This window comes from Mustela nivalis, assembly GCF_964662115.1.
Source record: "Mustela nivalis genome assembly, chromosome: 2".
Lineage (NCBI taxonomy): Eukaryota > Metazoa > Chordata > Mammalia > Carnivora > Mustelidae > Mustela > Mustela nivalis.
This window is the reverse complement of record NC_139021.1, coordinates 109,109,370-109,134,671: the sequence shown is the minus strand read 5'-3', so window position 1 is coordinate 109,134,671 and position 25,302 is coordinate 109,109,370. Positions and strand designations below refer to the sequence as shown.

At 43.5% G+C, this 25,302-nt stretch overlaps 1 protein-coding gene across 1 annotated transcript in view; it reads right to left on the bottom strand.

Moving 5' to 3' along the window:
• Positions 1-25,302, bottom strand: part of LOC309859336 (contactin-associated protein-like 3) — a gene marked incomplete at its 5' end in the record, with an annotated part of 227,730 nt that overhangs the window by 149,373 nt on the left and 53,055 nt on the right. The window contains one exon of the mRNA XM_082719986.1: positions 15,163-15,672. Coding sequence (XP_082576112.1) covers positions 15,163-15,672 — 510 coding nt within the window. The remainder of the gene's footprint in view (positions 1-15,162; positions 15,673-25,302) is intronic.

Below are 25,302 nucleotides of genomic sequence, written 5' to 3'. Positions count from 1 at the left end.
TAAGTTTCTCAATTTGCGCCACCAAAAATTTGGAAAAAAAAGTTATTTCATTCCCTCTCTACTATCAGATGGTAAGACCATCAAAAATGACAGGACAAAGTTTTTAAAAATTTACAAGGACACATGAAAGAATTTAGATGTTCATTTATGTTTTAAGGAATGTTTCTCCTGCAAGTCCACATGACTTTAAGGACTGACAAATTTTAACTAAAAACAGCCAACACCACCCTATCCTATTTTCCATAAATATTATCACCAATAGTTGAATTTTTAGGACAAGGCTTAGGTGACTCGAACTGATTATCTTGGAAAGAATATTTAGTATTTGGGCATTTTCACTGGAAAGTATTTTAAACAATAAATACAAAATAACTAGCATATTCCCAAGCTAAAGACTCACCGCTTCATGAGAATAAGAAACAGAATACATCCCACTGCAAAGAAATATGTATTTTGTGCTTTAAATAATCATCTGGGAGGTTCAAAATCTGGTGTGACCACTGATGAACATCTAGTCACAAGCTTTGTCATTTAGATCCACCTGCCTTTTGCTCTCTTTCCTGCCTCCCTCCCATCCTCCCCTTCTTCCTTGTCTCCCTCCCTCCCTCCCTCCCTTCTTCTTTCCTCTGACAGAGTGAACAAGGACAGTTGTTCAAAAGAGTCTGCAGTTGGTGACAGCAGATACAATCAATGCAGCCCAAGCACGAATATTTGTACATGACCCTTCCACAAAATACTGGTTTTCCCCATTTTGTTGGAGGGAGGAAAACACAAGGCAGTAATTTCTTTGTAGAGCTCCAAGAATGTATACAAGATACATAGGGGGGGAGGAAAGTTCTTATATTATGGAATTTGATATATTATGGAATTAGATGATTCTGAAAGTTTAAGTACAATCCACTCACAGCTAAGTATTTTCTGTAATATCCCACTGAGGTCCTGGTACACGACAGCATTGCTGTTTAATGTAATGTTTAAATAAAAATTATTTGAATTTAAATAGTAACAGTTCACTGAAAACTTGGGTCTCTGCCCAAAAAATTTCCATAAAACGATCATTTTGTTTAATGGTTCATGTTTATTCAAAACTAGAGACCACTGCTGTTACACAAGTAGAAAATCCAATCATTTTTAGGAAGTGTGTGTGTGTGTGTGTGCATCAAGCAAACCAGATCACAATTGAATAAAATGTTACTTTTTCCAGTATCTCATTAAACACATTTACAAAGGTAATATATCTATTTGGTGTTATTTCCAAGGGTGCAACCAAACATTTCTTTTCGAAATTCACCAGAAGAGGTGGTTTTTTTTCACTCCTCTACTAACCTTTTGAGCCATGCTGAGATACAGCATTCATGTCAAAGACAAGGGGAAATGCTGAAATGTTCAGCAGCTAGTAGAGATTTAAAATTCACAGCATGTGTCAAAACACACCATGTATATATACTGCCTTTTCTTCTATAATCCTCTCTATCTGCATCATCTAGGCATTATATAAGATCACAGAACTTAAAATTAGTTTATAAAAGATACAAATCTGCTAATCTCAGAACACTCCAGATTCTAACAGAAAAATGCATGATAAAATCCAATGCTTTTTTCTGTTTTAAAATATAAGAAATAGCTCAAGATTTCAGACACCTGTAGAAAAATGCCTCTGTAATTTATCAGCAGTAATTGTTGAAACTTAATAACGTTGCAAGTATACGAGTAAAGTGCTATGAGCACGAATTAAATTCTGCCACCCGAATCCACCCAAGGCACCAACAGCCACACTTAGGATTATCACTGTAACCCTAACAGCAGTTCATAAGTGAAGGAGATCAGATGAAAACCCACACATTTAAATGATCCCATTCACCTGCTTTCAAGCATAAACATATTTTCTTTGTTTAATTAAGAATATTATCAATATCAGATAAGAGAAAATGAATGAATAGACATACAACCAAATTAAAATATGAAACAGAAAATGTTTTTTCCTAAAGAGGAAAAAATTTCACGATGTTGCACAGCATGCAAAATATCTCATTTAATTCATTTTTTGCTGATTATCCTTCTATTTTTAACACAATGCTTACTCTCAATTTTTGAACAATGTCTTGAGAAAAATTTTCCTTATTTCCCAAAGACCATTAGCAAAAGTTTACTCTCCCTTGTCATTCTCCCTACTCACGACTAAATTTCCAATGAAAAAGTTATTTTCCCTCATAACTTGTATATATTTCTGCTTTTCCTTTTGCTTCTGATCTTACTGTTCCAATGAAGTCAAACCAGCTCTCATTTCATTATAGCAAATCAGCTTACACGATTATCTTTGGTGACCAAAACTGGGACCATGTTTCCCTGTTTTTCCCACTTCCACTATCTTCATTCAACAATTCCCATTATTGTTTTCCATTTATTTAACTCGGCACAACAAGAGCTTCTGTAATCCAATATTATTCCTTTTCAGTTTTAGGAAAATTTCTTCTACTTTTAAGCTGATAATTCTTTCAAATTTATTAAAGCTGGGTTTGATTTTTGGGCTTTTTTTTGTCAAGTAAAAATGTAATAGTCTTTATTTTTTAAAGATTTTATTTATTTATTTGACAGACAGATCACAAGTAGGCAGAGAGGCAGGCAGAGAGAGGTGGGGAAGCAGGCTCCCTGCTGAGCAGAGAGAGCCCGATGCGGGGCTCCATCCCAGGACCCTGAGAACATGACCCAAGCCAAAGACAGAGGCTTTAACCCACTGAGACACCCAGGTGCCCCAAAATGTAAATATTCTCTATATAGCTGAAAGCCTGAATAATATTGTCCAATATATTCTATACCCAAAATATAAAAGCTGGAAATAATTTCTTCAAATCTCTATATCTTTATCACTTCATTACAGTTTATTTTATGTACTTGTTTGCCTATTTTATCCAAAACTTTCTTATTTTTCTTTCCCTCTCTTCTTGCTTTCTTTTGAATAGTCTGAAATCTGTCCCCCACCTAGCCCATTTTTTAAATTCTATTGGCTTGAAAGGTATACTTCCCATTACTATTCTTCTTGTGGGCCTCCTTAAAATATTATACTACACTCTGGTTTACAATTTAACAAAGCCTACAATCAAACTGATTTTAATTCCCTCCACAAAATAATGCAAGGATCATAAAATGCCTTATGTCTGGTCACTCCTTTCCATGTTGGCTTTCCACTGCTCATGTAGACTTGTCTTCTTTCTTTTCATTGCACAAACTGTACGTTGATGTTGTACATACAGCTTTATTGTTACTCAAATGTGTGATCGGATTTGCACACTAGTTGCTAGATTTTTACGTCTTGTACTGCCCTCTTTAATCATGTCCTTTCTTGCTAAACTTACCCATCAACATTTCTTTAGTGAAGCTTTGTTGGTCTTTCATACTTTTGGATTTTATTTTTTCTATGCATGCCTTTTTAAAATTAATTTATTTATTTTCAGAAAAACAGTATTATTTTTTCACCACACTCAGTGCTCCATGAAATCCGTGCCCTCTATAATACCCACCACCTGATGCATGTCTTTATCTCACCTTCATTCTTGAACTGTAAAGCAATAAGTCTACAATTCCTGGCTGGCAATTATTCCCTCTCACAAACTTAAGAGTTCACGTTCCTGCTTTTATTGTTTGTCATTCATCTCTCAGACCACTTTTACCAGCTTCTCTCTATTCTGGGGTTCAACAGTTCCAACATAAAGTATAGCTGTGGGTGGTAATATTTTTGTATTACTAGGGATTTGAAGGTCTTCCTGAATCGAAAGATTGGTGACTCTTCAATTCTGGGCAATTTTTTATAGATGGCCTCTATAGATCACCTTTCCATAGAAACACATCTTAAGTGTTTCTTCTTTCCACATCTCCTCCTTCCAGAACTCCTATCTGACACAGAGACCTTTTGTTCTCCCTGCCCCTTGGCCTGGTTTTCATATTTCTTGCCTTCTTGTATCCCTATGGAATATGCTGGTTCTTTATTCCATGACTGTCTTCTAATTTGCTAAGTCTCTCTCCACCTGTGTCTAATTTGCCATGTTAGCAGCCACTGAATTCTTTACACCAATGAAAAAAAACTTCATTTCAACACTGTTCTTTTTCAATTCTGCTCAATCATTTTGATCATCCTTATTCTCACCATTCTCTCCATCTTTTATTTCCTTACACCTATACAACAAATTGTACATTCTAAATTGATCTCAGTATCTACATTTATTTTTATCTGTGCAGTTTCTCATTTCTTCTGATTCTCCCTCATGATGCTTTGTTTCTTCTAGCTGTTTTGTTCTTATTTTTATTGTAGGTATGTGTTTCCTGGACATGGATCCATGAGCCTAGATGATTGCAGGAGCAAAACACATTCAATAGGGAGACAAGACATCAGGATACAGAAATGGAAACAGGTGTGTGTGTGTTTGAGAGAGGGAGAGAGAGAGAGAGAGAGAGAGAGAGAGAGCCCTAGTGAGAATGTCAGTGCAGTGAGGTATCTGTAGTTCAAGGTCAGTTAAAGGAGGAGATGAAAGTAGTGAGTGAAGAGAAGGAACCTTTCAAGGAGTGTGTATGTGATATAAGAAAATACTGGAAGTTCTACCAGGGAAAGTAAGATCATCTTTAGAAAGATTACTCTGGTAGTAAAATAAACCAGATTAGGAGGAGGTAAATTGAAAACAGGGAAACCATGGAGACAACTATCACACATCAGTTCTAGATACATGGAGGGTTTGAAGAAGTGAGTGGTGGAATAATTAAAGAAAAGGGAACAGGAACAAATTGAAGAGAGAGCATTAACTCTAATCTTTCAGAATCCAGCCATAATGCTCCCTCTCTAGGGGTCCACATCGGTGTCTTCATACCCTCTTTAACTGAGACTGTATCCTAAAGTACATACAGATATGTCTGGCTTGGAGACTAACACTCATTTAACAATCACAAAGGCTGAACCATCTGTATTGATGGCCAGATACTATGTATCCTAGAAGACTTCTGAAAAAAATAGCCAGATAAAAAAGTAGCATCTGTTGTATTATACAATCCAACACCAAATAAATAGATAAATAATGTGATTAAAAATGGGCAGAAGATGCCTTCAGCCCAGGTCATGATCCCAGGGTCCTGGGATTGAGCCCCGCATCGGGCTCTCTGCTCTATGCAGAGCCCGATTCTCTCTCTCTCTCTCTCTCTCTCTCTCTCTCTCTGCCTGCCTCTCTGCCTACTTGTGTTCTCTGTCAAATAAATAAATAAATAAAAATCTTTAAAAAAAAATGGGCAGAAGATTTGAATAAACATTTTTCCAAAGAAGACATCCAGATGGCCAACGGACACATGAAAAGATGCTCAAGGTCACTCAGCATCAGGGAAACACAAATCAAAACCACAGTGAAATATCACCTCACACCTGTCAGAATGGTTAAACTCAAAAAGACAAGAAATAGCAAGTGTTCATGAGGATGTAGACAAAAAGGAACACTCATGCATTGTTGGTGGGAATGTAAATTCATGAATCCACTATGGAAACAGTACTAAGTTCCTCCACACAAAAAAATTAAAAATAGAGGTGTCTGGGTGGCTCAGTTGGTTAAACATCTGACTCATGGTTTTAGGTCAGGTTTTGATCTCCTGGGTTATGAGATGGAGCGCCACCTCAGGCTCCATGCTTACCAGGGAATCTGCTCACAGATCCTCTCCCTCTGCCTTTCTCCCTATTTGGGTTCTACTTCTTTCTATCTCTAAAATAAATAAATAGGTCTTTTTAAAAAATTAAATGCCATATGATCCAGTAATCCTATTACTAGATATTTACTTAAAGAAAATCAAAACACTAAAAGAAAAGACACACGTACCCTGCAAGTTTATTCCAACATTATTTACAAAAGCCAAAACACGGAAACAACCTTCCTGTCTATCAATAGATGAATGAATAAAGAGGAGGTGATACACCTATATATCGTATCACCTCTTCTTTATCCATTATGGTTATAAAAAGCATAAAAACGAATGAGATCATGCCATTTGCAACAGCATGGATGAACCTAGAAGATATTATGCTAAGTGAAATAAGCCAGACAGAAAAGACAAATGCCATATTATTTCATTTTCTAGGTGGAATCTAAAAAAAACAAAATGAACAAAGGCAGAAAGAAACCCAGGAATACAAAGAACAAATTGGTGGTGGCAAGAAGGGATGGGCAAAAACGGGAGCAGGGCAGGGGGAGATAGAGGCTTCCAGTTCCAAAATGAGTAAGTCATGGCATGAAGGGTACAGCCTGGGAGTAGTCAGTGGCATGGAAGTTGGGTTGTCTGGTGACAGATGGTCGTCCCCCTCCCTGTAAGCACAGCATGAAGGAGAGAGCTAGCCAGTCACTATCCAGTCACTATGCTGTGCATGGGTACCAACCACACTTCAATTAACCCTCCCCCACCTCTCTGAAAGTATGGTCAGTGCCTTGAGGATGCTTGTTGAGTTTTAGTTCTGTGCTACTTGAAAGGATACTGCCAGAGTCAGCACCATGGAAACAGTGCCCCCACTTCGTCATTCTGAAAACAGGGTCAAAGCAATCTTCATTTGAAAGTAGAGATATTCTCTAGGCACCATCAAGCCCTCAAGTCCCTGAGGCATAAACATTTTCTATAATAGTAGCAGGTTTTTTTGGCTGGGAAGATCCCCCAGCCCAGACCAGGGGAGTCAAGCCTGAGACCCCACAGGAGATTGCTCTGGGTGTGCCGGGTTCCTAGCCACAAGTCCATGGCTGCCAAGCCAGAGACAGCTGTGCCTCAAATGAACACAGCCTCCCGGCTGCCCAGATGGCAGTGGACAGCCACACTAAGGTGCAGGGGCCATCTGTCGGCCTCCCTGTCTTCTGCCGTGTTGTACAGTCAGCCTTTCCCACTGGGCTTACATATGGCTTCAAGCATCTAGCAGGTGAACCAGGCTTCTGGGGCCCTCCAGTGACACACTGCTCCCAAGAAACTCTATTTCACACCCTGAATATGGATCCCAGCTCAGGCTTGATATAGGATCTCCCTAGAAAACAGACATCTCATCCAAGGGCCCCTGCCCAGAGGCCTCCTCGTTCCTGCACATTGGTCTTGGGTAGTGTCCCTGACACCTGGCCTTTTCAGTGTCTCCTTAGGGTACCAGCAGCTTTTAGAACATGCACCATACACCTGTCCTCAGGCCAGAAATTATGTCATGCATTTTTCAACCAAAAGAAAAGGAAACATTCGAAATCAGTGAGTGGGTTCTTTCCATGGACAAATGATGAGCTCAGAGATGCTCGTGTAAAAATGAACTTTTTACTAGGCTACCTGAAGAATGATTATAAAACACCCATGAGGATGGTGCAGGGCTTCTGTATACTTTCAAAATAGAATATTTTCAATATATTAATTTCTTCTTTTCTTGGTAAATACTTAGCACCATCAGCCAAGCTGTAGGGACAAATAAATGTGATTCTGTTTTCAGGAATTTTAAAATCTAATGAAGGAGGCATACATGTAAGTGACCATCTGCTATATGAAGCAGATAAGAGCCTGAAAGCCAATGCTTTCATCATAGATGCTAAACAAATTTCCTAAATGGATGGTGCATTTCGCTTCCTTGTCAGGATGATACAGGCAAAGCACCGGGTCAGGGACTGAATCCCAATCCCTTCCTGGTTCTGCATTGGGTGGGTAAGAAGGCAACCCCCTCCCTGTCACAGTCCCCTGGTAGGAACAGCTGCACAGCCTAGCAGAGACAATACAGAGAGTCAGATCTGGGGATTTGGCTAGAAGTTTTGGGAAAGTGAATCATTGGCCTGTTTACATACTCAACAGCCCACTGTCTCTCAGAACTACCCCCTGTCCCCTCAAGGAGTCCCTGCTTTCCTGGAGCTTGGAACAAGGGACAAGTAAGTAAGCACACACCGCTCTGAAGTGATGAGGGCTGGAGTCCAGCCAGGGGGGAGCGTTGTTGTCCCTAGTGGTGTGGCTGGGCAGCCCGACCTTGGCGGCGGGTCTGCCAGACAGAGCACCGCCAGAGCACCGGGTGCCCCGCGGGATGAGGAGGAGAGACCGAGCCTCCGAGCACAGCCTCATCCGCTGGCCCCAGCCCTGACCAAAATGAAGCGATGGGTGTCCACAGTTCCCCTCCTGGGTAAGTCCAGGTGATGGGGTTTTCTGCCACTTGAAACTGAAAGATGCTTGCCAGGGCCCTGGTCCTGACAGCTGTGTTTCTCACTGGTCTACACAGGAAGTCCAGGGCCAGTGTAAGCCCACATGTCAGCCCAGGCGGTCACTTGGCCTCACTGTCTGGGCAGACACGGGGAGAGGATGAGGCTCATGGAGGCTCTGCGCAAGACGGCTGCGAAGTGCTCCGTGCCCACCCGCACCCTCGAGTTGGCTGCACTCGTACTGACACGCACATGCATGGACACACACACGCACGGATGTGCACACGTGCGGACACACACATGCACCGACATGCACACAAGCACGCACTGACACACGCACATGCACCGACACACACAAACGCGCTGGCATGCACACGTACAGACATGAACACCTACCGACATGCACACAAGCACTGACACATGCAGACGTGCCAACACACACATGCACTGACACGCACACAAGTGGACACACAGAGACACACACATGCACCGACACATGCACACACATGGACACACACACCGACGTGCACACACACTGACATGCACACACCGACACACGCACATGTGCGGACACGCACACACACCGACATGCACACATGCCGACACACACCTGGGTGGTCACACACACACCGACACAGGTACAAGCTCAGACGCGCACACCCTCAGACATGCACACACATGGACATGCACACGCGCCGACACGCACACGCAGGACACGCTGCCCCTGCTAGGCCGGGCAGCACTCCCACGCCAGGCGCTTAGCTTCCCATGTCAAGCTCTCTGGTTGTCCTGGGGACTTGCAGACGTTAAAATAAGAACTAACTGGAGCCGTCAGTCCTGCAGGCAAGGCCTGATTTAATGTCCCCAGGGAGCAGGTCATGCCCATGGTCATCTGAGCTGGCAACTTAACTGTGGGCTCACAAGCCCCAGAGAAAATGCCCGGGGCATCTGAGCAGCCCAAGCCAGTGTACAAGGGGAGGACAGTGACCGAGCAGGGGAGTGCTGGGTCTCAGCCCTTCGGGAGGTCACCGAGCCCCCAGCCCCACATGAGGGCCGCCAGCCCCGGCCCCCCAGTGGCCCTGTGAATGCATGGCCTGGAAATTCCTTCTCCCTGGCAACAACCACTAAATTGGGGACAGAACCCCAAACCACAGATTCTGCAAAAGCCACATCTCAGCCCTACTCGGGAAGCCAAAAACTTACAGCTTGTCATAGTCCCTGAAAATAACAAGTGCCAAATTTATTCTCCAGTTCAGGAAGCAGACTTCTCCACATTTCTCTGCATGAGTAACCCAATACCTATACCAAACATCCCCCACAACTGTCTAACCCACAGTACTCAACAGTAGTAAAAGACCCCACCCAGATGAGATACATGACACCATTTCTTGTCCTACAGCAGTGTGACAGGGCAATAAACCTTCATAGTTACCACTTGTATCTGAAAATAAATCAGTGTAACATGTACAGTCTTAGTGTCTAAGCTCTGATCAAACGGGAAATGATCAAGTTGGCCATGCTGCCTTATCCAGAAGAATTAGACAATCGTGTGGGCCTATGGAACAATGCTCGGAGGGATAGTACAAAGGTCATGCTGTCGTCCTCTCTTTCCACAGTATTTACAAGTTGTGTATAATTTTTCTCAACACGTGATAAAAGACATCTTTAAAGCATGTCATCCTATGCCATAGAATTCAAACAAGGAATAACAGGTATGTCTGTTTGAATGGTCCAATGCCTCTCAGAAATAGGCTAACATAAATAATTCAGTCTTTAAAAGTTACTCAACACAAACCAGCCTGTGCTGAAGGCAGCAGCAAAACAGTGGCCATGGGTGGCCGGGGAAGTGGGATCCTGCAGAAGTCACTCTGAAGCATTTCATATGTTGAAGCCAAGCCTTCAAGGCTCTAGAAAGTTAGTGGGGAGAGGCCCTTGGCTCTGCTACTTTCAAATTGTTGGAACTATTGTATACTTTTTTAGTTAAAGACTAATTTTGATTTAAGGGGGAAAATTCAACTTGAAATTTGCTCAGTTCATTGAAAGGTTTCTGTTAGTGAATAGGTCCTTTATGAAGTATTTTTGAATGATTTGGGTTTTTTTCCCCCCAAAATCAACTTGAAAAAGCAGATTTTCATGACCTCCAGTCCTCTGCCCAAAACCTCCTTCTAGGGCTCAGAGGGTCCCTGATGACATATCTTCATGCTGTTCTGTCTGTTCTGCATAGGGGGTCTCCCAGAATTGGAACAGCTGGCTCTGCTCTTGCCCACCACTCTGTGTTGAGGATCACCACGGACTGTGTGAGTTTTTGGTTTGTTTTCTCCGTGTTCCCAAAAGCAACCTCACCACCTCAGTATTTCTGGGAAGTGCATTCAAACGCTATAAATACGGGTCTGTTTACTGGTCATGGGCTCTTTCCAGACTGTTTGAACTCTGCTGCGCTACAGCACACACCCATATATTCCCTGCTCATTTTGCCCAACACACTTCACTGCTGCAGGAGCAGACCCCCCATTCACCACGCCAGGGGCACCCCTCTGACAGGCTCCCTTCCTGCCCAGCTGATGAATGCAGAAGACTGGGCTCCCTCCAGACAAACACAGAGCAGGCTACTGAGGCAAAGAGAAGCCAGAACCAGTGAAAACCCTGGAAGGTGTTTAGCCCACACTGGTCAAGATGAAATGCCTTGACAGATCATATAGAGCCTCTTACCCTCACAGCCTGCCCAGAGATCCTGTAACAAAGAATGTATCGTGTTACAAAGTAACAAAGAATGTCAACAACACTTAGCAAGTAATTACAAGAATCTATGTCAGCTAAAAGAACAAGGCTCCACATGACAAATACGTTTACTTAAATGAAAGCTCATTGGGCGCCCACGTGGTGCAGTCAGTAGAGCAACCAACTCTTGATTTTGGCTCAGGTCATAATCTCAGGGCTGGGGGATTGAGCCTCACGTGGGGCTCTGTGTTGAGTGGGGGTTCTGCATGGGATTCTTTGCTTCTCCCTCTGCCCCTCCCACATGTGTGCCTGCTCACTCTCTCTAAAAAATAAATACATGCTTGTGATTTTATACCTCTTAGTAATTATAGAATTATGTCTAGTTACCAGGTTCTGCAGCCATATATTTTATTCCAGATTACAAAGGCTCATCATGCCACCAAGTTAGGGTGATTTGAAGACTACAAGGGCCTCAATATTATACCAAACCAGACACATTATTTATATTTTAAAGGGGTAATACTGTGTGATCATTTCTATTACAGGATTATATTCACGTACCTGCATCAAGGAAAACACAGTACAGCTTCCACACATAAAGAAGCCAAGACTTCGATGAAGGAAGGGTTCAACTCTGGTACAAATCTTCCAGCTGAGGTGGCAACACTATGAGGCCCATGGAGACCATGGTTTGGTTTCCCATGGCTGCCATTAAAATGGGCTTGGTCCACACCCCCAGTCATGGACAGACATCTCTCCTATGTATGTAGGAATTTACTGTGGAAGAGGACAGGTTTCAGTATATGAAAACAAATTCAGACAATCACTCCTAGAACAGAAGTGTGGACCCCACCTGTAGTGGACCAGAAATATATCTTTCTTTCTTGCAACAAGAAGGGCACTTTGGAAAGGAAGGATTCAGAGGAAGCTTCTAGAGAAAATTACAAGCACTGAGCTTTAACAAAGTGAAAACAAGTCAGTCATACTCACTAAACAGAATCCTAGATCTGTAAAAAGGTCATCACATGTGTCAAATAATCCCATCAATGACTGAAGTTTCTCACATATGCTTGGGTCCTTTTCTGGTGGAGATGGAAAGGGGGCAGCAGCTGTCAGCCCTAGCTTATACTTTACTTACATGGAGAAAATAATTCAGCTGTGAATTACCTTCCAATTGTGTTGTTCCCAAGTGGGGAGGGCGTACACATGACCCTTCAGAGCAAAGCACAATCTGAGAAACTGGTTAACAACAACCCAAAAGTTAACATTTTCATACTCAGATTATATCTCTTCTCTCTTCCAAAGGGTCTTGGAATTCATAAAGGAATCGTGGGCTCACCAGCATAATTCTAAAGCAAAGAGCTATCACCTTCTTCCATTTGTGGCTCTTGGTAGGAAGTAAAGGAGCCAACAACAGCCTACATAGCAACTTCCAGAAAGCACGTCTCTAACTTGGAATCTATATCCTAACTTCCTTCTTGAGTTATTTAAGAGGATGGATCCATATTAGAACACTCATCTTGACTCAGGACAGAGGGTTCTAGAAGGCAGACCATGGAGATGTTCACGTTTTTAAAAACTCAGGTCCTAAGCCCTGTTTTGCAGAATGCAGCTTGTTTTATCTTCAAAAAGACAGAGAATACAGAGCAACAAAACAAGCCCACAGTTATGGCTATTAGAAATATTTTCCCTCCCATGTATCACCTTCTTGATATAAAATTTCTCACTCATTAGAAATGTTTGTACCACACATGTGTAATCTCTGAGATGTCAAATCTTTCAAACAAGTCCTGTTCCTTGAGAGGATCTGTTAGGCTGGAACCTTGCCAAGGCTGACCCCTGGCTGGCTGCTTTACTACTGACAACTTGCTCTAAAGAGAGTAACTCTGTCTTTGGGTCTACATGGGCAAAGACCTTTGTCTTTTTTTACTCATATACAACTCTCATTAATTTCTAGCTAGTGCTCAAGAATATTTCATGTTTGTTCATTTTAAAGTTCTATCTGAGAGGATTATTTGAGTTTTGAAAACACTAAAATGGGGCGGGGAGTGGGGCAAGGAGGATAGCCAACAGAAGACTTCAGCAATATTCATTTCAAGATTTCTTGTTTGTACCTTAAACCCCACGCTGCCGGCAAACTGCTCGAGAATTTCTCAAATATTGGGGTAGAACAAGAAAGACCCCTCTACCTTGACTTCGTAATAATGGATTGCAAATACGTGCTGATGTTTTTCGCTTGTACACACATTACAACACACACGCCCCAAATATGCAGGAGTTAAAGAAACACTGATTTGGTCAAACTAGCGAATCTAGACATGAGATTCATTGACCATTTATTTCTACTTTTACAGATAATGTGGCCAGATGAAATTACTGAGAAATTATCAAAGGCCATCTGCATGGCTTCTATGAATCTTTAAATCTGCAAAGTCATTTAAACATATACTCAATGCATGAAGGTGTCATCTCTGTGGTGATCTGATCAAGGACTTTAACCTGAGTGTCTAAGACATCCTTCCATTGCAAATGTACATGCGCTCTTGAATTTACTGAACTTTTCATAAGAGTACTAAGTATACCTAAACACACAGGCTGAAAAGCACAGACTAGCATCAGCACCTGGACAGTCAGCCCGAGACCCAGAGGGGCTGAACCTGGACACCCAGCTCGTCTCTGACCCAAGTGTCTGCATGGATATTCAGACACAGAACATCCCAGAGCACAAGATTCTGAAGAAGGATGTTCAGCGTGAAAGAGCCTGATACCTCCGTGAGTTTCAGGGAGTGAAACACTAAGTGAAAATAAATACCACAACAACCAATCTTGCCAATATGTTGTAATCAGCACCACGGAGATGAGAAAGTCAACACAGCACTCTGCTCTCCCTCACAGGAAGGATTTTTGAAGCATCTTTTCCTTTAAGTAGGAGTAACCTCCAGTGACTTTATAATGGTACCTCAGAGTAGGATGTGAATCATCCTACAATTTACTGATATCAATGAATCATTAGTAGTGGTCGTTTTTAATTTCTTAGCAAAATGACAAGAGCTCTATTGCAGGATCTGAGGATCTGATTTTACCTAAATTCCCCCATTTTAATTAATTCAGAGCAGTTGTCATACCAAGCTAAATTAAAATTGTGTCTGAAACACAGGGCAGTATTTGCTGAAAAGAGATTAAGGCTCATTTTGATGAGTGACTCATACCCAATATGACATTAAATGAGCTAATACTAGCTGATGATACCACAAAAACATCACGGCCCTCCAGCATCCACGGATGAAGGAGTGGGACAGTGACTTCAGGTACAAAGCTTTTTCACTTTAGCCAACTTCCCAGTGAGGGCAGAGTCTGGCCGCCTTGCAAGGGCTGAATCCGGACACCCCCAGGAAGGTCAGTTTCTGAATGAGCCTGCTAGCCCTTTCTTGAAACGCGCACCAGCTTGACCTACACCTGATCTGTTTGTTTGTTTGTTTTGTTTTTGTTTTTTCTTTTCTTTTCTTTTCTTTTTTTTTTTTTTTCTTGAAAGGAATAGGGGCCAGGAGAGAAGACAAGAGGGACTTTCTTAAAACCCTTTAAGGGAAGAAAAGCCTCGGATGGCGATTTCTGTCTGAGCAACAATCTTCCAACTTTTCCTGATGTTCAGAGTAAAATCTCCAGAGGGCCGAGCCTCTGGACGTGCAGCGGCGTCTTTGGACGGGATCATCCCGAGCTATCCCAGGGCCACAGGCTCTACCTCAACAAGCTCTGCACCCTTCACCCAGCGGAGCCGGACCTGACGGAGCGCGGAAGGCAGGCTGCACTCCCCGGGGGCGCGAGGTGTCTGGTCTTCCCGAGCTGCGGGGCCCGTCCGGGGCGGGATGCGGGCTCCAGGGCGCGGACTCCGCAGGGCGCGCACTGCAGACGCGCTAATGCAGGACCCGCCGCGCGCGGACCTGGCTCCCGCAGCCCGCACCTCCAGCGCCCGAGAGACAAGGCCCCGCCGGCCTGGCCCCCCTCGGGCGCCAGCCCCCTGCCTGTTCTCGAGCGCGCCTGGGCTCCGCCCGAACTTGGGCTGTCCCCAAAAGACTCCGCTCCCGGCAGGAACACCGCAAATACCCAGTTAGCTGTGCTTGCGACTTGGCGGGAGGGAAAAGCCCGGCGAGCCCCGCTGCGGGCGCTGGGAGCGGCGCGCTGCCTGGGGACGCTTCTTCCCCGCACCCCGCAGCGGTGCCTCTGCAAACCCGCGCGCTCAGGAGAGCACGAATCCCAAGAGCCGGGCAAGTTCCCGGAGGACAGGCGTACTCACGAGCTTCCCCCGCCGCCGCCGGGCTCCAGGGCCGCGCCGCCCAGACCAAGAGCATCCCGAGGAAGGCCGCCATGCCCGGCCTCATGGCCCCGCGCCCTGCTCCCGAGGCGTCCCGCGGCTCAGCGCAGGCCCGCCCACAAGCTCCTGGCGGGTGGCACCGCCTGCTTGGTGCGCTCCGCCGGCCGACGCACTCTGCGGGACTGCAGCCCCACCTGCGGCCACACCCACCCTGGCGCGACCCGCGCCCACTCTGCGGCCCCGCAGGGCCCCGGGCTCCCCTGGCGGCGGCGGGAGGAAGTGCGCGCGGACCCAGGCCTGCCTGAAGCCCCAGCTGCGCTAGGGACCCTGGGGCCCCCGCCTCCAGCAAGGTTCGCTCATGCGAGGGGCTCCCCGCGACCGCCCGGCCCGGCCCACCGCAGTCCAAGGAGCATCCACCCCGGCGCCAGGGAAAGGTCTCCTGCGGCTTGCGGGTGGGTGCGCGGGTGTGCCTGTGCGCGCGTGTGGGTGTCCCTAGTGGGAAAGGTGAAGCTGGGAGGGAAACAGCTAATCATGTTGGAAGAAAAGGTTTATGTGTATGGAAAACTGTTGTAAAGAAGACTTCTTGTCTTCTGAACTCATTTAATGATTCAAGCAAAAACACCTCGCTATCTCTGGCGGGGATTTGTGGCCACTTCCAGCTCAATAAGTTCCGGGGTGTGTGTGTGTATATATATATATAATTTTTATTTTAAACCCTTCCCCCACTTGAGCTATGGAACAGCATTTTACTTTGGACAGCCCTGCTTAGAGATTTGAGGGCTAAGACCGACAGACAGATAAAACCACAAACTCCACCTTGGCAGAGGGAATGTTGTTCCAAATGCCATGCCGAGCTGAACTTATACCGAGTAGGTGCACTGAATAGATTTAAGTGAAGAATGAAAGCTTTTGAAACAACTCCTGTCTACTGTATGTGCGTTGCTTTCCACTCAGATTCTCTCATAACAGTTTCCCAAAGAGCATATTTTTTTAATGATGGCGTATTAAAGGAAAAGCATATCAAAGGGGACGGGGGCTTCACAGCATAAAGATAAAAAACCAGAAGCCCATGGAGGGAGAAGCGTTTCAAGACCTGTGACCTGGAACTCAGTTGGCAAGTTAGTGGCCTGTCTCCTCCCTGAAAGGGCCCCTAGCAGGTGTAAATCCCGGAGTTAGGAGCGTGACGTCACAAATCAATAAGGTCCTAAAACATCCGACTTGTGACAAATGTGCTGAGGTGGGGAAACAGGCTCCAGGCATCCTTGTGCCGCCCAAGGTGGCTGGAGTATGAAAGGAACTTTAACCTTTAGCAGACCCCCACTTGCCTGAGAGCACAGCAAGCAGAAAAGGTGTTTTTTTATGGTTATTTTGCCTGGGAGGTGGGGAGGACAAAACCAGAAATGGAAAATTTAAATAACTTTGCCAATAGTATTAACAGCTGGAAGGACTGAGAATTGGACCAAAAACAGAGATTCTGATCTCGACTTTAGGCTTCCTCCACCCTCACTTGGATCCTGGGAATCAGGAACACTCTGCCCTCTCCCGACCCCAGCAAAAGGCGGTGACAACAAAACCTGTTCAGAAGGTGTGTTTAGAAACTTGCAAAAAAACCACAGGCATTGCAATGACCTTCATCAGACACTTCCCCCCGGGCCTGCCAGGAGTCCTGTGACTGGGACATTTTATTTCTAACTTTGTAAAGCAAATACAAATTAACGATTTACATCAAGAGTCTAATACATTTTTTAAACAACCGATAAACCAAGCATGGTAACTGTGTGTATTCTTAGCCTAAATAAATGCTCACAACGTTCCTCTGAAATAAATACTAAGCCCTGTTGACAGATAGGCTGGACCTCAGAGAGGGTTAGGAGTGTGTCCAGAGTCACACAGCAAGCCAGGATTGGAAGCCAAGTTCACAACTCTGAGAACACCTTCTCACAGAGACAATGTCTCAGCAATGGAGAAGTTGTCACCCTGTGAAAACTATACTCATTTGGAACACTGAAATTAAAAATAACAAACAAACCTGTACTCAGTGGTTCACAGGAAACCAATTTAAAATGCCTTGGTAAGCACCTCAGTCATTGATACCAATAAAGCCAGAAAGGAGAGTGGTGGTAAATCACTTGAGCAGGGATTAGGATGGGTTTTTACAAGTCAGATGAGACCCAGCAACAGGAGGGAGTGAGACCCCTGGGTGGCCTTATCCCTGCAAAGCACAGCATTGAGATGTTAACAAAAATTCAACTGAGTAAATTTTAAAGTGTATTTGACTTTATTTATTGATTCAGGAATCCAGCAACATCCCATCTAGCAAACCAGAGGGGAATTCCAAAGGGCTCTAGAATGGGAAAGGTTTTTTAAGGATGAGGGAGTCATAAACAGAAAAAGAAAAAAAAAAAAAGAAGGATTATTTGGGGTAGGATCACCTTCCTTAAGGGAAAAGGGGTCTTATTAGGTGGGTTACTTCATCTTGCTTTGGGGGTTGAAGAGAACCCATGTGACAGATTACCTTTATACATTTTTGATGTTGACCAGAGAAGCCTGGATTGATCAGTTAAGACTATATTTCTGGGGGAGGTTGAAACTTTGATTAGGTTAGGTATTAATCCCTGGTTTGGTGGCTTGGTCTAGTATAAATCACTCCATTTGGGGCTTGTGGTTTTCTTTTTAAAAGGATGCTGGACCAGGGCACCTGGGTAGCTCAGTTGGTTAAGTGTCTGCATTGGTCTCAGGTCATGATCCCAGAATCTTAGGATCGGGACCCAAGTGGGAATCCCTGCTCAGCAGAGAGTCTGGCTCTCCCTCTTCCTCTGCCACTCCCTCTGATTGTGCTCTCTCTCTCTCTCTCTCTCTCTGTAAAATAAATAAATAAAATCTTAAAAAAAATAAAAGAATGTCAGACTGGACATCAGCACTGGGGTCACGGCATGACCTCCCAGAACAAGGGCAGCCAGGGTGTGCACTGCCCAGAGCAGAGCCCTGTGAGCATGTGACCCGTGCGGTGTATCCATTCCTCCCTCTCTGGCTGTGTCCTCCAGGAGGAGAATGAGTGGCTTGTTTTTCAGTTGTTTGGTTTGTGTCATGGGAACCATAGCCTGACCTAGAACCATGAGGGAATCTTGGGTTTAAAGCCCCCACAGAAGTCTGGAGACCGCAGTGCAGACCAGCTGCAGAGACACCTTGCAGAGCCTTGGGCCCTTGCCAGCTGCTCAACACCTGGGAGACTCAGCCTCCTGGTCTGTTCCATAAGGTCCTCTCCATGGAGGGCACTGGATCAGGCAGGCATGTCGCTGGGAGCTCTGGGCTGGGAGAAGAGGGCATGCCAGCCCAGGGACCACCAACAACTGGGAGCTAACACATTTCATTCCCTGACCCTTCTCTGTAGCTCTTTGCTATTTTAAGTAGGAAAGATGAAAAAAAAAAAATGTGGAGATGGAATCTGGTACATTGCTAGAGCTGATGATTCAGACCCCCAGACTGTGCGTGCACACGACCATCAGAGTTTGTACCAAACTCAAAAGAGAACTTAATCTCAGCATGAGTCACAACAGAAGGTAAGAAATGACTGCTCACGTTTGGAGTGGTGTAGACGCTCGTGTATGTCACTGCACACAGGCTGTCTATGGAAATACTCCAAGGGAAACCAAGCCCCTAGCATTTCCTGCCAATGTCCTCTGTCCTCCCTGAACACCTGGGTCCCCTCTGTCCTTGAGCGGAGGAATGACCAATTTGCCCACCACAGTGAAGATTCTTCTGAAGCCTGTCCACAGACTGAAACATGATGCCATTAATTCCTCTCTCCATCAGCAATTTCTTCCCTATAAATTCTTATTTCTGCATGTTTTATTTAAGTCTAGAAATACATTTAACTTTACCCTCATAGTGAGAACAGATTTGTCATTAAACCCTCTGAAAGTTAGAATACTGTGAATAAAATATAATAGTATTTCTATTAGGAGTGATTTTTCCCATAAGCCCCTGAGCAACAAATCCTGAAGAACAATTATCGAGAAACAGATTCCAGTGAGAATAAATGTCCCACATGTGATATAGGGCATACTGCACAGTATCTTTCCAGGTTCTCTCTGATGAGCTGTGTTCCATGTAATTAGTCCTTGGAAAGCCAGGGTTTTAACAGCCAAAGCGTTGTGCATCTGATTACATAAATCTCAGCTATAAGAGAAGTCAACCTCATACTTCTTACAAATTCAGTCTGCTTCAACCCGGTAGGACCCTTTGTGACGACCACTGGTGTCTAAGACAACCTAAAATAATCTCCCACCAAGAACTTGAAGTATAAAAACAATACTGTGTGGTATTCCCCAGAGTACCACATAATTACTCCCAGATCATCACACACAGTTTCCCTGATGTTCTGGCTTGGATGGAATCAGAGAAGCTTAAAATTAAGATGGCCCACAGAGTCAGGCAGCGAGCACTCCCCCAGTTCAGGCACTACCTTCCCCAACAGCAATCCTTCACGTGCCAATGGATGGCAAAGGCCAAAGCACACCCTTGGGAAAGAAGGCAGATGCTAGGATTTCCTCCAGTCACAACCCACTGGCAGATACATTCACGGAGGCAATGACATGAGTTTCCACAAACAGTTATCTCTTCTTCTTTTTTAAAAAAATTACAGAGATCTATTTGTACATTTGCAACCAAATTTCTAATTTTAAGGAAGGCATGAAAGCTACCTCTGATTTTTTTCCTTACTTCTTTGGGGCCAGGAGGAAGGAGGCAGCTTGGAATGTATCTAAAATGTTGTTGTTGTTTTATTTTTTTCCACTTAAGATTAAAATCAACATCTGAGCTTGGCATAAGAATTTTTAGAGTCCTCCTACTGGACGGGGCACGATTTTGAAATATAATTGTATATATTCAAACTCTAAATTATATATCTTTCAATATGGAAAGTGAAAATAAATAAATAAATGAATGAATGAATCCATTTGTGTTGAGAGATTCATTGCTAAATGAGCTTTTAGGGCAAAATCAGATGCCAGTTAATATACTGCAGTTTGACGAGAGTTTGGATAGAACCCAAAAGGGAGTTTAACATTTTTATGAGTTTAGCTATTGAAATTGTTAGGCTTAATGGTGAAAAGTTAAGAAACTCCTTTTTTCAGAAGCACAAACTTAATCTCTAAATCATGGTCACCACAAACAAGTTAAGAAAATGTAAAAAAAAAAAAAAAAAAAAAAAAAAAAGGTGCCTGGGTGGCTCAGTCCATTGAGTGACTGCTTTCAGCTCAGGTCAGGATTGAGTCCCAGGATTGAGTCCCACATGGGGCTTCCTGCTCAGCAGGATGTCTGCTTCTCCTCTGACATTCCCCCTCTCATGGTCCCTCACTGTCTCTCTCTCCTTCCCAAATAAACAAATTAAATGTTTTTTAATGTAAAAAAAATTGAAGAAAGAAGAGAAAAGAAAATGTGGGCAGTGTGAAGTCTTGATTTTATTACAGGGTAAGACAAGTAATAATGACATCTTGAGCATCCAATTCCAGGTATAAAACACACTTTCTAAATTTAGTTGAGAATAGAATTGGCGCTGGTCTCAGTGGGACGTCTACCAGAAGGCCCTGATAGTGCCTCTATACCATGTTTTGTATCCTGCCATCAGGAATCATAAAGTTTGCTCTTCAGAAAGTCAGGAAGCATGAACATTGCTGCATTTTTTTTCTCTTTTAGGTTGATACTTGGATAAGAAATTGTATTGGTTCTATCCTTTGTTGTTGTTGTTGTTAAAAGGTTTAATGTGCTTTAAGGAAATGATGCTCATAAATGCAATTTATATTGTTGTAATCACTGGTGATGAAATGTTACCATTTTTGATAAATTTGTATTTGAAACTTATTTTGACAATAAAGCATGCTCCAAACTGTGTCAAATTTAAGAATACTGAGACTCACCATAATAATAATAATAATAATAATAATAATAATAATAGTAGAAGGACAGGGAATAATAAACATTGGTGAAGAAGTAAACTAGGAGTCCTTGCCCATCCCTGGTGGGAATGTAACCTGGCACAGATGCTTTGGGATGTCTGCTTTGGGACACAGTATGGGGGTTCTTCCAGTGATTAAATATGGAGTGACTATAACAGTGTGACTACCAGCTACACATGTGAGAGATAAGAAAACGTGCCCCCACACAAACTTGAACACAAATGTTTGTAGCAGTATTACTCACAAGAGCCAAAAGGTGAAGACAACCCAGATGACCATCAACACATGAGTGGATAAACAAAATGTGGTCTATGGAGACAATTAAATACTATCTCACCTTTAATAGCAAGGAACTTCTGATGTATGCTCCAACATGTGAAAACCCTGAAGGCATCATGCTGAGTTAAACAAGCTGGTCCCAAGAAACCAAACAGGATATGATCCCACTTCTCTAAGAGACAAGAGAAGAGACAGAAAGTAGATTAGTGATCACCAGAGGCTGTGGGGAGGGAACATAGAGATACAGTGGTTCATGCATACAGAGTTTCAGCTGGGGAAGATGAGAAAGTTCTGGAAGGTATGGTGGTGAGGGTTTGCACAGCATCGTGAATGAAATGCCCCCAAATTACATGCCTAAAAATGATTACAATGGTGAACTTCATGTTATGCATATTGTATCCCCCCAAAAAAATAAGAAAGAAAATATAGCTTCATCGATACAAAAGTTGTAGCATTAGTAGACTTACAGAACTTGATTTGGATGAATTTCAGTCATTAAAATGTTGAGTGGGGAAGAAATACTACTGAAGTGTTTGGAGGAACCCTGAAAACATGCTAAGTGAAGGTCGGCCCCAAGGATCACGTGTAATATAAGCCCATTGATAAGAGTTTCTCAGTAAAGACAAGTCTATAGAGACAGAAACTAGACTATCTCTTGCTTAGGGCTGGGCGGGGGGAGAGGGAATAGAAGAACAAGAGGATAACAGTTAAGGGGATTGCAGACAGAAATGTGACTGACAAAACATCCATAAGCTGCTCATCAGTTCGTTACTCCTAGTAATGCTGTTGAACAGCCTCAGACCTCAGCAGGAGACACCGCCAGACTGAGCCTCCCAGGCTCAAGGCCACGGCGGGCTCAAGCAGGTGCTCCTGTCTCACCTCACCGGTGTTGGGGATGCCGGATGTTGGCTGATCTAGAATGGCCCCAACTGGGATGCTTCAACAAGCCCAGCCAACAAGCCCAGCACCTCTTACAATGGAATGTGGAAGCAAGAGGAGATGCAGGAGAAGATGCAAGTCTGCTCCAAGCCCTCCCTCCAGCACCTTGGTGAGCACTCCATTGACCAAAGCAAATCTCACAGCCAAAGGCAGATTCAAGAGCCAGGATGGCAGATCCAGGTTCAACTTCATGTTCTCCCCATTTCTACGTACCATTGTATCTGGAACTTTGAGATGTCTTGCTTTCTTTCCATCTCATTTAATTTAAATATTAGTCACATTTAACACTTTTATAATTCAGCTTGAACAATAGCCGCATAATTCAGGTAGATGGAAAAGCGAATCGAATTTGCAACAGAGAGCTCTGAAATGCCCCTGGACAATGCTGTAGGTGCCGTGAGCCTAGACTGTGTCTGGTACCTTCTCCTTAAGTCATCTGTGTAGCAGATGTCCTGGCTGCAAGTGTGTTCACAGCAAGCATTTTTGCTGCACAACCAGCAGGGAAGCAATTTTGCCATAAAAAATTTAAAGGACTAAAAAAAATGGTCGGATAACAGTTTGGTTTGACAGTTTGGTTTCATGTCTCCATTGACACGCTGCTCTCATCGTCACAGCATGTAAATCTTAACCCCCACAGTGGCCCATGCATGGAGTGGCGCGAATCCGAACCGACATTGCCCGTAGAGCTTTGGAACGTCTGTTGATGAACATACATTGGCAATAAGCCAAGAGCAAACAACAGTGTGGAAGGCTTTCACACATGCCACAGAACTCAGTTACAAATATGTGTCCTGGTCTTTGGAAACTGATACTCCTCTTAATGAAGGACAGAATTTTAGTGGGAAAAAAAATGTGATACCCAATGAGGAGACAACTTGACAGGCAAAAAAAAGAGAAAAAAAAAAAAGTATGAACAAAGACGTTAAAGACAAGTGTTTAGGTACAATCCAGAAAATCAAGTAAGTTATATGCAGTGTTGCCATGAATCTACACACATTTTAAGTGTATTCAAATATTTTGCACTTCACATCAAAGTGTTTTGAATTTTGCTATGGATTTTTCATGTTTCGTGTTGTCCTTTTCAATGAATGTGTCTCTTTCATTTTTTGTGATTTTATCTTTTATGGCAAAATTGCCTTATGGCCAATTAGGAACATGGCAGAAGTGTTTGCTGTGAAAAGGTTCATGGCCAAGATGTTTCCGGCGAAACTACGGAGAGCCCAGCTTGATGACTTGCCTTTTAATTATAGGAAATCTTAGCTTTTGCAAAGATAACTACTTTTGTTAAAGTGCTTTTCTAAATATTCTTCTATATCACTGAAATGCATGCCTGTATGCACAAAGAATAATTGGAATAGGAAAATGTTAATAATGACCCATAGTCCGCACACACACACACACACACACACACACCCTGCTCTTGCCTGTCGATGAAAAGTACCAGGTCACTGATGAAACAGATGATAGATAACTCTTTCTTTATGCACACTTATAAGACTGGGTTCATTTTATTTGTGTTGTAATTATCCTGTGACATTACTCTGCATCTCGTTCTGGGTTTGCACATCTTATTTCCAGAGAGTGGCTTCATATTTGGAGAATGAAATCCTTTTCTGGCCTGTCAGTTTAAAATGACTTTAAATTGTAATTGAATCTCACATGGTCTGTCTTTAACACACTCTTTTTTGTTGTTACATCATGATGGACTGTTACAGCATGATGGACTATATCAGTCACATGAATTATGTAACAAATGGCCACCTGTATAGCACTGGGCACACTTTCTATCCACAGGCAATATCAGAAGAAATGATTATATCAGCTGTGGCTGATTTAGAAAAGTGTGATTTAAAAGTGGTGCCTCGAAGTAGGGCTTAAGAAATTGTTCCTGCCAGAAAATACACCAGGCTCTGCTTCTTACTTACCTCCCCCTTCCATGTGTTTCAATTACCAGGAAGGTTAATGGTGCCGAACAACAGAGGTATGAAGGTTCCTTTCATTACCTTCAGCGTCAGAAGCCCCCCAAGCCTCTTTGCCTTCCCTCAGTGTTTATGGGGAAAGACAGAGTGTTCTCTCACATGCCAGAGAACATGAGAACTAACTTCTCACAGCCAAGCAGAACTTTGCCAACATTTTCTGGAAAACAATTCTATCCCTTTCAGAGACAGCCTGTAATGTAATTTGAACTCAAGTACAAAGCAGAACGTCCTTTAAGATGAGCTATGAAATCCCTTAATCTTGTGAAATCAGCAAACTGCCTCCTATATTCTCCCACACATGATCTCCAACAAAGCCTTAGTTACTAATCAACCAGAGTAGGCAAGTAGGGTGTCTCTGAAATTTTTATACTGAATTAACAAAAATAATCGGGATGTTAGAGACGAGAGGGCCGTGATGGGCAGAATCTGCCAAGGCGTCTGCAGCATAATGATGCTATCACCGCTGATGTGTAAAGCATCTTATTGCTGCCCTTTGTGATCTCTCCTCCTGAAATACTGCCCTCCACGCAGCCTCCACTGGGATTAACCTTACGTAGAAATAATCAGTACCTGTGAGCAGGGCAGGTTTTCAGGGAATGGAATAAACTTCTGAACCCTGGAATTTTTCTTGTTTCAGCACAGACTTGCTAATACTTAGCATAAGATAAAAACCTTGTTTCCTTTTCCTCATTATCATTTTGAACACGTAACAAAGGCAACTCACATAACAAAGGCAACTCACTGAAAGGTAGGCAGTGTTGCCTTAAAATCTCCCTCCTCAGATCCTTAGCTTTGGTCTGGGGAAGGACATCAAGCCCCAAGGAAGGGTGATGCGTGCAAAGAAAAGATTACTGGAGTAGGGTTGCCAGGGAAAATGCAGCACACCTACATAAATTTGAGTTGCAGAGAATCACATAGTTTGGGGACATATGTGTGCTAGACATAAATCTGCCAACTCTACATCAGGT